Here is a 16,081-nt window from a genome sequence, read left to right as displayed (position 1 = left end):
GGTCTGGGAAGATCCCACATGCCGCGGAGCGGCTGGGCCCGTGAGCCATGGCCGCTGAGCCTGCGCGTCCGGAGCCTGTGCTCCGCAACGGGAGAGGCCACGACAGTGAGAGGCCCGCGTACCGCCAAAAAAAAAAAAAAAAAAAAAAAAAGAATATACATATATATATATATATATATATATATATATATATATATATATAATCGAATCACTTTGCTGTACAGCAAAAATTAACACAATATTGTAAATCAACTATACTTCAAGAAAAAAAAAAAGACATCACGGACACACCAGAAAAAAAAAAAAGATGCATATACTGACTCAGGAGGTCCAGATGGGACCTGGGAGTCTGTATTCCTAACAAGCTCCCCAGGGATGCCCAGGCCGCTGCTTCACAGGGCACACTTTGAAGACTCAAGGATGTTGTCACAAAACAAAAGAAAGTGAAAGCTTTGGCCTTTTTCTCCTTTCCTCTGCAGTCATTTGTCTTTTGACCATGGGCAAATTCCTTAATTTCATACTGGGCAGAGGGCAAGCGAGAAACCTCCTGGGAAAAGTGGCAAACTGAGATATCCGCCAGCTCCCCTGCTTGATGACCACCCACACACCCCACTTTTTCTGCCGGGTACACCGGATGGCGCACATTTCAGTTTTACCATCCAGGACATGAACGTGTTGGTCTGAGTTTCTAAAGGCTGGTTCTGCTTTGACAATTTTCTGTGTGGAGGAAATGGTCTGGTTTTGGGTTTGCAAATCTGGTCCAGTCGAAGCTCTGTGTTCAGTGTGGCCATTCTCAGGATCCCCGCTCTCTGCCTTCCATCCTCCTGCAGGGGAAATCTGTGCATTCAAGATCCATGGCCAGGAGCTACCCTTCGAGGCTGTGGTGCTCAACAAGACGTCGGGAGAGGGCCAGCTCCGCGCCAGGAGCCCCATCGACTGTGAACTGCAGAAGGAGTACACGTTCATCATCCAGGCCTATGACTGCGGCACGGGGTCCCAGGAGACGGCCTGGAAGAAATCGCACAAGTGAGTGACCTGATGGAGCTCCCTGGACCCCTCCCACCCCTGCCCGCCCATCTCCGTTCACACGCTGCTCTTCAGATATGCATGTGCAGTGGTCACACCGTGCTGCTCCAGCCTGCCCGACTGCTGGCCAGGTCCCCAGGCCCCTAGAAAGGAGGCCCCCAGCACGGGCCTCCTTCTAACCCTAGAATACTCCACCCCTGTGCTTCCCATGAAGATACTCCTATTTTACCGTCAGGACTGAGTTCAGATGTCACTTCCTCTGGGAAGCCTTCTGTCAGCCAGCCCATCCCTGCAGACCTCGTTGGGACTTTCCCTGGATTTCTGCCAGGCCATGTGCTTCTCTCCGTCACAGCACTTTTCATTTGAGGTTGTAACTCTCAAATAGTTTAGCTCAGCCCCTAACCCAGAGTAAGAGTGGTTCAATTCTTACTGGATGGAGTGAATGAATAGCGGAGGGAATGAGGAGATGATCTAGAGGAAATGCGTTGCCTAAAGCTGGGTAACTAGGAAGGTCAGAGAAGAGGAGGCACCTCTCTGGGGTGGATTCATCTCAGAGGATCGGGGCAAGGACAGGTAAAGGGGTCTCATTGGGAGGGCGGACAGAGCCCTTAGACAACAGCCACCCTGACTGTCTTGTGGTTTCTCTACTCTCCTGACCTTGGGGCCTGGGTCAGTACCTGGGGGAGGTGTGGGAGGATGGTGTGATTCTTTCTTTACCACCATCTCTTCCTTCCCGTGTGTGGTCCTAGGGCCGTGGTCCATATCCAGGTGAAGGACGTCAATGAGTTTGCTCCCACCTTCAAAGAGCCATCCTACAAGGCTGTCGTGACAGAGGGCAAGATCTACGACAGCATCCTGCAGGTGGAGGCTGTCGACGAGGACTGCTCCCCGCAGTACAGCCAGATTTGCAACTATGAAATCGTCACAACTGATGTGCCTTTTGCCATTGACAGAAACGGTGAGTGTCCTGAGAGGACCCCGGTGAATGGAAGCAGGGAAACAGCTCCACCCCCCACCCCTTTGAAGGCCAAGTGAGGGCTCTGAATGCACTTGGCAGGTGACGCCTCCCTTGCTATCCCTGATGTAGGCTGTGCAACCCAGAACTCAGCCCTGCGCTAGAAGGGATGACCTTACGTAATCAGCAGCCCGGCCAGGTCTAAAACACCCCAGAAACCTCCTCAGTGAATAGTCTATAGAACTCACATTTGGATACTGAAGACAGGTTGGTTTTCTGGTAGAATTTTCCTGCCGTCATCCAGATGTGAGCCATGCCATCAACTCAGCCACATCTGAGTTTCCTGTATAACAAGTGTAACATTAGCCACACCACAACAATCTGCTCCCAGACAGAGAGAAGCTAAAAGAGAAGGCGGAGATTTTGGAAACACCGTCCAAGCTATAGATCCATTCAGGAATCTTTAAAGCTCTTGCCAAGGGTTTTTGAGAACTTCCACCCCAGTGAGAATGAGGAATGAAAGACCCCTCCCACCACACTCCAATCTCAAACTAAATTTACTGAACTGAAAACAATCCTAGAAAGCCATTTGGATATTTCCACATCACCATTATTTAAAAACTCATTGCAGTGTAAACACCACAGCCAGAGGCCCAATCAACTCAGCCCAATTTAACTGTAATTCTCAATAACTTGATATTAATCAAGTATATTGTTTCATTATTAGAATGAGTGTGTGGGTGTACATACATTATCCTCACTTTGTTTCAAATAGGATTTAACTGCTCAATGATGGGGAAGTTGCAAAACCTGAGGTTCATCCACGCCACAAATGTTTAAGTGTCAGGCACAGTGCTAGGCACTGGGAATAGAGATAGAGGGGAGGTCAAAACAGATGTGGGCCTGCCCACATGGAGCTTACCATCTAGCAAAAAAAATCTAAATAAAAAATAGAAAGTCAGGCAGAGTCAAGGGTGAGGGTGGTGCACAAAGCGTGCCATGAACCAGGTTTAGGCAGCGAATTAGCCCTCAGCCTCCTGGTAGCCAATGCCTAGAGGGAAATACCATCAGTCACCTGCTCACGAATCTTCAGTGCTTCCCGTGTTCCTTGATGTTGAGCCCAGGGAGAAACTTACCCTATGACAGAGTCTTCTGCATCCTGAGAATTGCAGCAGATTCCATAGGGCATGGAGGCCAAGGAGACACCCTCATCGTTGGTCTCCTGCAGTTTATGATCTGTCTCAGAAGATAAAACCAATATTCATCAAACAGACAAAATGGTAATGAGGACGTTTCCTTAAAAGATGCTCAAACACGTGGCCAGTGTCAGTTATACACCTGGACATCACTAGATGCTAAGTGTGTAGGACACAAGATCAAAGCATGAGAAAGCAAAGGAGAAAATACTGGACTTTAAAGTTTGGTTCAGGACTAAGAAGCAGGTAATTTCAATTAGAAGAACTGCTCCTGATAGCTTTTCCTACAGGCCCTATGAAGTGGCTGGCCTGTCCCCACCACTCAGACATACATGACACACGCACACACACACACACCACTCTACAAAATATAAAACAACTGCTTTGTATGTTTCTGGTCCCCTATGATCAGCTGTGCCGTCTATGTCCACAAGAGCTGTGGAACTTGGAGAGTGACAAGTCCTTGCTGAAGAGCTAGACTGGACATGGGGGAGGGTATCTGGAACAAGTGGTCAAGCTGCCCTTGGCCTCCTGCCTTAGTTGTGGAGAGCCACGACCTGGGAGAGAGGAGATGCACGTTCCTTCACCTGAGGGTAAACTGCCCCAGTCATGAAGATAATTACTCACCTTGATGAGCCATTTCACTAACACATGCCAATTTATTTACCTAGCTGTCTCATTAAAAGTGAGTAATGGTCCTTTGCCAGGCCTTTGCCTCCAGCCGTTGGTTACAGCCTGAGATGAAGAGGAGAGCCAGGCACTCCGGGGAGCGTGCCCCCCTCCCCGCTCACCCCACCCATGGCCCCATGGCGAGGTTTACAAAAGCAGTTCTCAAGTAATGAAGGCAGGACCTAAGGGCAGACGCAGAAGCAGCTCCCATTCTAATGAGCTTCCCAGTTGGCCCTTATCCATCACTTCTCCCAGTGACCTTCCCAGCTCCTTGAAGAAGTTCTTTGTATGCACATTAGAAAAATGTGCATGGCTTTCTTGGCTTCCCTGGTGGCGCAGTGGTTAAGAATCCACCTGCCAATGCAGGCAACATGGTTCCAGCCCTGGCCTGGGAAGATTCCACATGCTGCAGAGCAGCTAAGCCTGGCGCACCACAACTACTGAGCCCACGCGCCACAACTACTGAAGCCCGCACACCTAGAGCCCATGCTCCACAACAAGAGAAGCCACCACAATGAGAAGCCCGCACACCACAACAAAGAGTAGCCCCGGCTCGCCACACCTAGAGAAAGCCCGTGCACAGCAACGAAGACCCAACGCAGCCTAAAATAAAATAAATTAATTAAAAAAAAAAAAAAAGAAAGAGTACTGTTGAGTTGGGCTCCACTCATTCAGGCCCCAGGACTTTTTCTTTTAACACAAGACTCAACCTCTTCCAACCAGAAGTCTTTGGCCTCCCTTCCCTTGAGTTCCTCCCCTGAAAAATCATTCACTTGTGGGGAAAATAATAAAATTGTCACAGAAGCAAAAAGGATGGCTGTTTCTGATCTTTCAAAATGTTTTTAAATGTGTGACTTAGCCAAACACGACCTTTTCCTCTACAACCATCCGTGAAAATATTGTACTCTGATGCTTCAAATCCTGTGCTCTGAAACCCATTCTCCCATGCGTGAAGTTGGTGGTGGTGGAGAAAGTAAAGTAGTTTCTCAGTTTCATTAAGACTTCTTACAGCAGGGGAGCTGGTGTAAATTGAACCAAGGATTGCGGGCTCATGGGTTTATTTTTATTTTTCTACCGCCATCAGTAGTGTTTGGTCTGCTGAATGTAACAGGGACAGTAAACCCTGAGCCTTCCTCTTCTACGAAGTGTATCTTTTGAGAGCCATTTAACTTTAAAGAAAGTTAAAACCTTTTGTTCAGAATTCAATTCGATGTTGCTGAAACATACTTCTCGTGGTCCTATTACAGTGCTTCCACCTGGCAGAGGTCCTCCCCTGTGATGGCTCTAACCACGAACTAATTTATTAACAGAAGCCACAGGGAATGTTACCAACCCCAGAGTGAGCTGTTCCAGATGTGCTTGGGGCCCCCGAGCTGAGACCAAAACAAATATTTGGAGAAAAAGGAAAGGGATTCTGAACATCTGCCACAAGGCCAAAGATACAACAAACACATTTTTATTCAGAGATTCTTGACTGGCTTTGTTAAAGGAAACTTGATTTCCAATCACCGGCTGCAGTTGCATTTTTAGAAACAGTCCAGAGCAGATAGCAGAAGAAATGATTCCAATTCTTGGTCCAATGTCTTGGGCAACTTCGTACCCCCTGACCCTCCACACCCTTACATATGCTCACATTCATAGCACCTGCTCATGGCCTCGTGCTGAGTACTGTCTTACTAATATTGAGTGATGGGGGGATGGATTTTTCCTATCTTTAACCCATGATGTGGCTTTTCTAATTTCCTGAACTTTCTTGGGTTAGTCACCGTTGTCTCAATTTGCATGACCAATATACATCAGTTGGAATGGAAGAAAGCTCATTTAAAAGTTTCCCCTTAGTTTTGATGAAACATAAAAATATACCTGAGTCACACAGACATAGAGAACAGACTTGTGGTTGCCAAGGGGGTTGTTTGGGATTAGCAGATGCAAACTAGTATTACATAGGATGGATGAACAAGGTCCTACAGTATAGCACAAGGAAGTATATTCAATATCCTGTGATAAATCATAATGGAAAAGAATATGAAAAAGAATGTATATATATGTATAAATGAATCACTTTGCTGTACAGCAGAAATTAACACAGCATTGTAAATCAACTATACTTCAATAATTTTTTTTTTAATTTTAACAAAGGAGCACAAAAATGAAATATATATACCTGAGTCAGCCATTCCATGTTTGTGTATTTGCTTGTTGGTTTATTTGGGGTTTATTTGTTTTTTTAACATCTTTATTGGAGTGTAATTGCTTTACAATGGTGTGTTAGTTTCTGCTTTATAACAAAGTGAATCAACTATACATATACATATGTCCCCATATCTCTTCCCTCTTGCATCTCCCTCCCTCCCACCCTCCCTATCCCGCCCCTCTAGGTGGTCACAAAGCACCGAGATGATCTCCCTGTGCTATGCAGCTGCTTCCCACTAGCTATTGGTTTTACATTTAGTAGTGTATATATGTCCATGCCACTCTCTTGATTTTGCTTCTGGCAAAGGATGATGATATCATTTGAATTCTAATTTGCTGTCAGCTCCACCATTGAAAACAAAAAAGCCAGAATGAAATTATTCTCAACAAAGGGAGATTTTAAGCTCTGGGAATCAAAAAGTAAAAAAAGTATTAAATGCACGTCAGGCCTTGATTCATTTTTTGAAACCAAAATTGTATTTCAGCAAAAACAGTCAGTTAAAAGTTTGCTCATTAATTGTCAAATATTTATATCAAACCCACAGGAACAAATACACACAAATGGCTCAGAAACAATGTCTGGTCTCTCTTGGAGAAGAAAAATGTCTTTGTCACCAGGGCAAGGAATCTGTTATTCTGTGTAGCTTTCAGAAGAGAGGTCACACGTTTTCTCTTATTGATTTTACTTCCTATTTGGTAGCAAAATAATGTGAGAAGACGCAATGAACATTCCTGGCATAGAGCCCAGATGTTAAAAATACGTGTCGGGACGTTTCTGAATTCCATCTTTTTCCCAGAGATTTCATGTCAGATGAGCATACGTTGCCCTACATTAGGGACACAGCCTAATGTAGGGTTAGTTTGGTGCAGTTTAGGGTGGTCTTCTGATGACCCCGTACCTAACACAACCAGTTGGATTCCAGATGTGTGTGCAGAATTACCTGGCAGTTCCGTTCCACAGCTGGGGTGGCTCCAGCCAGCGGTTCCTGAGAATCTGCCACCAAGGCACAAGCAGGCCACATGTGGAAGCCACGTCCCTACTTGCCCTAGTCTTTACAAAGAGATAGGGAAAGGGGACATTTTATTCTGGTGAAGGTTGAAAGAGGGCAGAAGGGATTTTGAAGAACTGCAGCGTGGTTAACTTGATCTGAAATGATTTTCAATGTCCCTGTATCTTCAGGCAACGTCAGGAACACGGAGAAGCTGAGCTATGACAAGCAACGCCAGTATGAGATCCTGGTGACCGCCTACGACTGCGGACAGAAGCCTGCAGTGCAGGACACCCTGGTGCAGGTGGACGTGAAGCCAGTTTGCAAGCCTGGCTGGCAAGGTGGGCCTGCTCTTGTCTGTCCTGTTGGGTGAAGGCAGCTTGGCCACGTGTACAGGAGGTGCTGGACTTGCCCTCCAATCATCACGATGCATCACTAGAGGAATTTGTAGAGCACAGGCACTCTGCTGTGAGAAATAGAGTAGCCTGTTTGTTCTTACAACTCCTGGGCGATATAGTCCCCCCATTTTACAGCTGAGAATGTCCAAGGCAACTCATCTAACTCGTGTGCCCACTTTGTCCAGTGTGCCCTTTCTCAAGTCTCATGACATCTTCCTATCAATAGGAATTATCCCACAGTGCTCAGGAGAAAGGGCCAATTCACTTTACCTAAGGGTTCGGAGTTCAGCTGGTGATTTCAAGTTTTAATAATTGCTCAGCACCTGGGGAAGGTTGCGTGTTCCTTGGGCTTGCACAGTGGGCGTACAGGCAGAGGCTGGAGATCCAGAATCCAGCCTCTGTGTTAGGGGGTTTCTCAAGTGTTGGCTCTGGTAATGGAGAAGCAGTGGCCTTCGATGGAGGTGGATATTTGTGCTAGTTTAGATCTTTTAGGATGCAAAGACAGAAGGTTCAGGTTACCCTTTGAGGATGGAGGTGTAGCAATGAACGAAGGGGAAATAAGGGTGGGAAGCCCAGCTGCAGAGATGGAGCTTGCAGAGGATTGGATGGTTTATGGAATAACAAGAGCTCTTGTGGTGGCACCAATACCTCTGGTGGCCGAGCAGGGATGCTGGAGTTATCTCTGTGCCACCGTTTTGGTTGTTGATGCTGTTGCAGGGTTCTGCTTACACATAACTTAGGGTGCTGCATGGTTTCATCCACTCTGTGCCTTCTGTCTGCTGCCTTCCCTTCATAGGTCTTTAAAGCTTCAGGGCCCCTGTTACGTTCTACCTCTTTCTCTATCTCTATCTCTCTGTATCTTTCATTCTTAACTCCCCAAGAGAGGGTGCGATTAGCTGTGTTGGTCATTCATGTCCCTATGGGACAGGCTGATGCCAGACCACATATAGGTCACTGGTCAGACTTTGAATGGCTGCCTTTTAGTCAGGCATTTATTCCTAATCCAATTCAGCGGGCCAGACTGGCAGGACCTCATGGTGCAAAGCAAGGACACCTGAGGACCCACCTGGGTCATTGCCCTCAGATCGTCCCCTGCATAAATTTATCTTCCTTAATCTTGCAACTAGAAAGATGGGAGGGGGTAATTAAATCCACCTCTGGAGAGAACCGGAATCATTTGCCTTTGAACAGAGTAGACAAGGTGAAATGCTGAGTAGGGGAGACACAGCTAAGACGTGTGAGACGTAAAGAACAAGGGAGAGTCTTCTCTGTGTCTGTCTATTTCAAGCAAGAGACAGAGAAAAAGGAACAAGCCAGAGTGGGAATCTGTGTGTCCCTGACCTCAGGGGGCCTGAACTCTGGTTGAGTGTAATTCACTAGACCCTAAGGACCCTGAGGGCAGGATTCTGTCTCTCTTGTTCACAGTGGAATTTCTCAGATTTAGCACATGTCTGGCCCCAATGGTAGGTGCTCAAGAAACAGTCATTGAATGAATGAACGAATGAACGAATGAATGAAAAGCTATCTGAGTGAAGAAGAACTCACCTGGTTTTATTTTGACGTGTAACAACTGGCCCCAGTGAAAGTCTCACTTTTGAAAAGAAAGCCTGGAAAGAATATAAAAGCTTTCTAAGCTCGGAACAAGCTCACAATGGGATTTAAAGTGAGGAAAGCAAAACACAAAGCCATATCTGGAGAATGATCCCAATCTTTTTTGTCGTTGATAAATGGGACACCTACAGATTTGGAATCACATTGAAATGTATTTAAATGTAATTTCCTAGTGGGGTTGGTACTTGTTTCAGTGTTAAATGTATGCGAAGTAAAACGTGTTAATAATGTTTCATTCTGCGTGTGAAGAATGCGTGGGGCCCCTACCTCGGGGCAGGAGGCTATTTTCAGCTCCAGAGAGGGAGGTCCAGGAGGCAGGGATGCTATCCATCTACTGGTGTGTCTGCAGCCCCAGCACAGGGCCAGGCACAAGGCAGGTGATTGGCAAGTGGTGAATGCATGAATGAGTGGTGAAAAATGCACCTTTGTGTGAAACAAAGACAAGAGGGAAGCAGCACCTGCCTGCACCTGCTCACCTGCTGCCAGGCAAAGCGATGTAAGCAGGTGTAACATCTGGACCAACTACTTGATGGTGGCTCCCTGCCTAAGTCTGCCAGCCTTGGGTGGGAGAAGCCGACACTGGATTCTGCATCACCCCCCCACCTCCCTCTAGCTCACCCACTGTAGACAGCCATTAGGTCTGTCTCCCCAGCCATTGTCCCAGCAGGCTTTCAGATCACAGACAGGTCCTCCAAGTTCTCAGATATGTGTGGTGACGGTCAAAGTGCTTTCCTGGCATTCCTATCCCAGCCCCCAGACCTAGAGAGGAATCTTCCGTCCTACCACCGTACTGGTCCACGTCACTCCTCCACTTGGGGCAACCGCCATTTCTGACCAGCCCATCTTGGGTCTGTTCTCTCTTCCACTCCTGGCCAGGGCTGCAGTCTCAGAGCTCAAAGTGCTCCTTTCTCCAGGGAAGAGCATGACCACCGGTCCCAGATATGTGTCTCGTGTCCAGCCCCTTCTCCCAGCTTTGTGGAGCAAACTGGAGTGAGCCATGTTTTACTGGGTTGCTTTTTGTTTGTTTGTTTGCTTCATTTTGTTTTGTTTTGCTAACCACCGGTGAAGCAGGCTGTTCCTCACTGGGAGAGGCCATCCGGTTCCTAGGGGAAAGGGCTGGTTCTTCCTGAAGCAGGTGTTGGGTGAAGGCTGCACTGTATAAAATAGGAGAGGAACCAAGAGACGGGAGGCCATTCAGGGCACAGTGAACAATGTCAGGAAGCCGGTCTGGCTTGCGGAGGGGGTGTGGACTGGGGAGAAAATGGGGGGGCGAATTTGGAGAAGTCGGTGGAGGGGAGGGTTGGTAGTCAAGATTTTGGATGCCAGATTGAGGAGCCGCGATGCTCCCCAAGCCCCTAGGACCCAGCTGTGAGTGCGGGCTCTGCGGACGTATGCCAGGCATAATTGCCCAGAGCAGAGGCTCCTTCCTGAGCTGGCTTCTCTCAAGCAAGGACAGACACCAAGCAATCGCAGTTTGGCAATTCAAATTCTTGTACCTGTTCTAAGTCATTCCCCTCCAGGCAGGAGGGGACTGCAGCATCGTGAAAGCAATCCATCATGCTCAGAACCTTCTGTCTCCCCTGGACCACTCACTTCCAGTCAGTGCCATCACAAGCCCTTTCTGCACTCAGCTTGTCCCAGGGAGCTAGCTATGCTGGAGAAGCGAGGGACCTGCTCACGGCTAGAGCCCTCCCTTCCTCCCAGACTCCAGTGATGCCCCAGGGCACTGGCCCTCTTTTCCATCACAATAACCCCTTCCAGGAACGTAGGGCTGCAGCTTTCCCAAGGTGATGCTGGCCTTACCCAGCTGTACATGAAGGACGTCCCACCCCCTGGCTCTGCTGCTACCTGCCTTTCAGACCTTGGCTAAGGCAACATCTGCTCGGGCTATGGTATTCCATTCTCTTTCTTTTTTTCTGGGGGTGAATATTGTCTTCCCAGAAATGATATGGACTCCCTGAGGGCAGAACCACATTCCTCACGGTCCCTGGCACTCCCTGAACTTTCTGTCCATCACCTAAGCATCCCCTAAAAGCTTGCTTACCACCATCACTCACCAATGGCAGAGCAGGGCTTATCAGAGGCTCAGCTGGCAGCAAAGGGAGGAAGGCTTTGCATCCAGAAAATGACCCCAGGGTACCAGGCGTATGCGCCTTGCTCTTACCTGAGTTTTGTCTTCTCTACTGTATTCTGAGAGTGTAATTCTGAGTAGGTGGTAAGGGTCAGCTTTCTCTGCAGGGGTAGGTGGAGATTTGCCTAAGGAAATGTCACTCCCATTCTCAGCTGCCCAGGGAAGAAGAGCATCCTCAAAGCATCAGCTAGACCTGTGTGGGTGAAAGGGAGAACTAAACCTCTGTGTTTTGTCCTGAGCTCTGAGAACACGCAGTATCCCTATAGCAGCTCTTATTCATGGAGATGGATGATTCTAGCAGGAACCAGAAAAAAGGTGTGTCTGCAGCACACATGCTAAAGATGAGCTTGTAGTTTTCATGCCAGGCATCTGGACTTGCAGTCTCCTTAGTGTCTGTTTCCCTCCTGCCAAGCGGTTATAGGTACCCATGCCTGAGGACTTCGGGAAGAATCTGCATCCATCCATGGGTCAGAGCACCAGAGAGGATGCAGTGCCCTTAGAGGCTCTCAGGGGGATGGGGGCAGTAACAGCAATGGGCACAGTCAGAGATGGCACTGCTCATCCCTGCTTATAGGGGCCACAGACCGTGTCCTAGAGGAGCATTTGCAATTCAGTTGCTGGTTTGAGGGTTTTGTTTGTTTAGTTTTTACATTATGTTATGTAATGTCATACTGAGAAACACACTCCTTCTTTTTCCCTTCCTTTATTGTTCTCTATAATCCCTTGGCCCATCTCTTTCTATGTTCCAAGCTGAAAACATTGTCTGCACAACACTTACTTAGGACATTTTCCCTTTTATTCTTGCAAGTCAGATTTTGTATTTATTATTACCTGCTCCTGCCACCCAAGACCCAAAGTTCAGTCTGTCACTGTCCCCTTTATGCAAAACAGCTCCCCTCTGAAGAGAACCACTATAGACTCTCTCCCTGGCCCTTCACCATTTCTTTCCCAGGCATGTTGCTGGACAGACATCCTGACATTCTGGATCTGAAGTTCCCACATCAAATCAGCTTTCCAGACTCCAGCCCCCACAAAATCCCATCTTCATTTTCCTGCTTCATCCCTGAACACCATCCCAGGGCAGCCAATTACACCTCGCCCAGCATCAGTTCACCCAACGCTGCAGGTTCCTAGAGCTTCTCCCTCGGGCCCAATTCCTGCTCCTTTTACCTTCACAGTAAGGTGTCTTATTTAATATAGAAAGAAAAGGAGATGCAGCCACATAATGAACCATTTCTTCTCTGTTCTTTGGGGCTTGAATAATTCTCCAGGTGCGTCGAACTGTCTCGATGTTTCTACCATTCCACAAACCAGGCCTTCGTTAGGAAGGAGGAGTGTGTCTTTGAGAGAAATGCTTCTCAAATCTGAATGTGCACATGAGCACCTGGGAGGCTGGGTAAAATCCAGATTCTGACTTAGTAAGTCTGGGGTCAATCTGCATGTTCCTGGTCCATGGCCTTCATTTGGAGTGAGAAGGTCATGCAGAAAATATTTCTAAACACCTAGAGTATGTCTAAGATTTTTGTGTTGAAAAGACAGCAGCCTGAAAGCTGCTGGTTGAGATGGATTTTCCCTTAGTTATTCGCATTGTGAGATAATTGAAACTGACACACACGATGCAGTAGGAGATATTCTGATGTGAATTCATTTACCCTTTACTGAAGGCCCACTGTGTGCTGAAGGCTGAGAATACAGAGGAAAAAAGGCCTACCAGGACTCATAGTATAGAAGGCAATATGGGGGACACAGCCTCTGCTGGAGGGAGCATTGGGGACACAAGGGAGAGACATTTAACCTTGCAGGGGCCCGGGGGCAGAGGCACCTGGGATCAATCTCGAAGGATAATAGTTTTAGCACAGCGAAGAGGAATGTTCCAGGTTAGGGAGCAGATGTCAGGAAGCTGGGAGGGAGCATGATGTGGTCAGGGCATGGGGGACAGCATTGGACAGGCCAGTGGGGACCAGATCAAGAGAGAGACCTCCTGTGTTACCCCAAGGGCAGTGGGGAGCCCAGAGGCTTTCATGCCCTGGCGTGATGAGGGGGGATCTTGGAGAAGAAGGACTTTCTGGCCAACCACATAGATGGTGGCTGGGAGGCAGAAATTGGGGCAGGGAGACCAGCTGAAAAGGATGATTTTTCCTGAGTGCACTAAGCAGAGCACCTCTGGAAAAGTATCTAAAGTCATGTATTTATTCCAAAACTAATTCAAAGTACTGAGCAGCAAAGGAGGTTAGATGTTCAGGCAAATCCCAGGAGACCCGATAGGCTAGGGGGCAAGACTGGCAGTCAGGCATGTCTTGGGCAGAGTAGACCGCTGCTAAGCCTTGTCAAGTATATATTCTGTCCCCTCTGCAGCTGTCCACTTGCCTGCCACCCTGCCAAGGAAGAAAATGCCCAGGCCCCAGGGGTCAGTCGGTTTCACCCTGCCCCTTGCAAAAGTCAGATCAATTATTGATCAAGTACAACAAAGAGCTGACTTAGGTTTTAATACTTTAGAGGCATTGATTTTGAATCACAGAGTGATAAGCCCATGTAGGTGCCCAGATTTGCTTAAACAGAAACAGGCAGGGCCCAGAAGGTGGAGATGTGCCCATTGGAGGACTTCTGGTGATGTCACCCTTGTTGCAGGCTGAAAGACAGAGGAAAAGGATGGCTCCTTGCCCTCAGTTCCCTCCTTCACTGTCCTGCCAGGGAGTCCAAGATCCTACCATTAGGGTACCAACATTTTGTTCTAAAGGATTGTTAAAAAACAAAATTCGGCGTAGTAAATGTGAAGATCTAATTGGCTTTATTCAACAATTCATGAATTGGGCAGCATCCAGTGTTCAGAGGGGTTGTACAAAATGGAGGGTTTTTATTGAAGGAGGGAGGGATAAGAAAGTTATTGGCCAAAGAAAAGAAAGAATTGTTTCTGGCCAGGTCACCTTCTTTTGGGGGAAGGGCAAGGGTCTATTATTTATATTACCTCTTCTTCCTTTGTGGGATGTAAAGGGTCTCCATTGACCAGAAAATTCCAGACTGTCCAATTAAGATTACATCCCTAGACTATCTTATACACTGGAAATTAATATAATATTGTAAATCAACTCTACTTCAGAAGAAAGGAAGGAAGGAAGAAAGAAAGAAAGAAAGAAAGAGAATGAAAGAAAAAGAAAGAAAGAAAGGAAGGAAGGAAGGAAGGAAAGGGGGAGGGAGGGAGGGAAAGGAAAGGAAAGGAAGGGAAAGGAAAGGGAAGGAAGGAAGGAAGGAAGGAAAAGAAACAGAAAGAAAGAAAGGATTACATGCCTGGGGAAGGTCAAAACTGTAGTCAGGTCAGGTATTAAATCTATGTTTTGTATCATGGGCTTTAGCACAGGTAGTGCCTTTTTGGGCCTGTGGTTTTCTTTAACAGTTCCCCCTTTTGGTCAAACTCTCAGCCTACCTGAGAGATATGATCAAAAGTTAAGACAATAACACCACTCTCACCTACTGCTCTGTAGTTCTCACAGCTTTGTTGATCCTTGGTGTGGTACCTATAGGTCACAATGTCTTTGCTTAATCGCTGTGACATTCACAGGTCACAGTTCCAGGGTCATTATGCTTAAGTTGATCATTCTCTTCATTTTTTTTCTGATGTTCCAGTCTTAGGGAGATCATTTGCTTGGTGGTTAGCAACTGCAAACATGCATTTAAAGGGTTTTGAGAGAATACAACATACCAGGGTTATTATTATGATTATAATAAGCACGATAATTCTCAATGTTTGGAGTACACTTCAGAGCCATGGTCCCCAAGACCCAAACCAATCAAAGAAAGACCCCACTGTAGCAGTCACCCTCTTAAGCCAAGTGGCTTGTTCAGTAATCCTACGTAACTGAGTTTCAACTTCCCTAAAGTGTCAAGTCAGGTATAGCAGGTGGTGTTGGGTACAGCACAGACACCTTGTTCAGCTAAAAGATAATCAAAGGCTATTCTATTATCAAGAAAAACCTTGACCAGAGAGTATAAGAATCTTTGCTGGACAGCTAGTGCTTTTGCAACAGAATTTGTAATGTCTCCAAGTGTTAAGGAGAGATTTCTGATCATATCTCACTTGTATTTACTCCTAACCAGGAGATGGATTTATTCCCTGCATTTGAAACTGTGCACCTCAGATTGGGACTTGAACCCACGTGGTTGGGACTCGAACCAAGCCAAAACCCAGATTGGGACTCGAACCCATGTGGCCAGGACTCGAACCTGGCCAAAACCCTGACTGGGACTTGAACCCACACAGCCGGGACTCGAACCTGGCCAAAACTCAGACTGGGACTCAAACCCACGTGGATGGGACTGGAACCCAGCCAAAACCCACAGTCTTCCAGCTGAGATTACACACCTGGTTTCAGGACTTAATGAAGCTCAGGTTCTTGATGTCTCATCGCGGAAAGAATTCAGTGAGAGACAAAGTGATAGGTAAGAAGTGGATTTATTTAGAGAGAAACACACTCCACAGAGTGTGGGCCATCACAGAAAGTGAGATAGGCACCAGCGTATGGGGTTGTCCGATTTTATAGGAGTGGATAATTTCATAAGCTAACGAGTGGAAGGAGTATTCCAGCTATTTCAGGAAGGGACGGGGATTTCCAGGAATCGGGCCACTGCCCACTTTTTGATCGGTTATTGTCTTGGAACTGTCATGGTGCCTGTGGGTGTGTCATTTAGCTTGCCGATGTGAGCGTATACTGAGGCTCAAGGTCTAGTGGAAGTCAACTTGTCCGCCATCTTTGACCCATTTGGTTCTAATCAGTTTATGTCATGTCCTCAGGCTATGTCATTCTTTCAAAGGCTGTGCCCTGGCTCCTTCCCTCCTGTTTCACATTTATCTGCTCAATCCAGGGGTCAGTCAGGTTTTTAGTGCATGCGGAAAGAGAATCTCCTTTGTCATTTTAGCA

General features: G+C 47.1%; 1 protein-coding gene across 1 annotated transcript in view; it reads left to right on the top strand.

Annotated features, from left to right (window-relative positions):
- CLSTN2 (calsyntenin 2) overlaps positions 1-16,081 on the top strand; it is a 640,464-nt gene that overhangs the window by 487,013 nt on the left and 137,370 nt on the right. The window contains exons 3-5 of the mRNA XM_060099612.1: positions 831-1,026; positions 1,776-1,984; positions 7,220-7,369. Of these exons, the coding sequence (XP_059955595.1) occupies positions 831-1,026; positions 1,776-1,984; positions 7,220-7,369 (555 nt within the window). The remainder of the gene's footprint in view (positions 1-830; positions 1,027-1,775; positions 1,985-7,219; positions 7,370-16,081) is intronic.

Source organism: Mesoplodon densirostris, chromosome 5 (genome assembly GCF_025265405.1).
Source record: "Mesoplodon densirostris isolate mMesDen1 chromosome 5, mMesDen1 primary haplotype, whole genome shotgun sequence".
NCBI lineage: Eukaryota > Metazoa > Chordata > Mammalia > Artiodactyla > Ziphiidae > Mesoplodon > Mesoplodon densirostris.
Note: the sequence above shows the minus strand (reverse complement) of the source record. Positions and strands in the feature narration are given on the sequence as shown.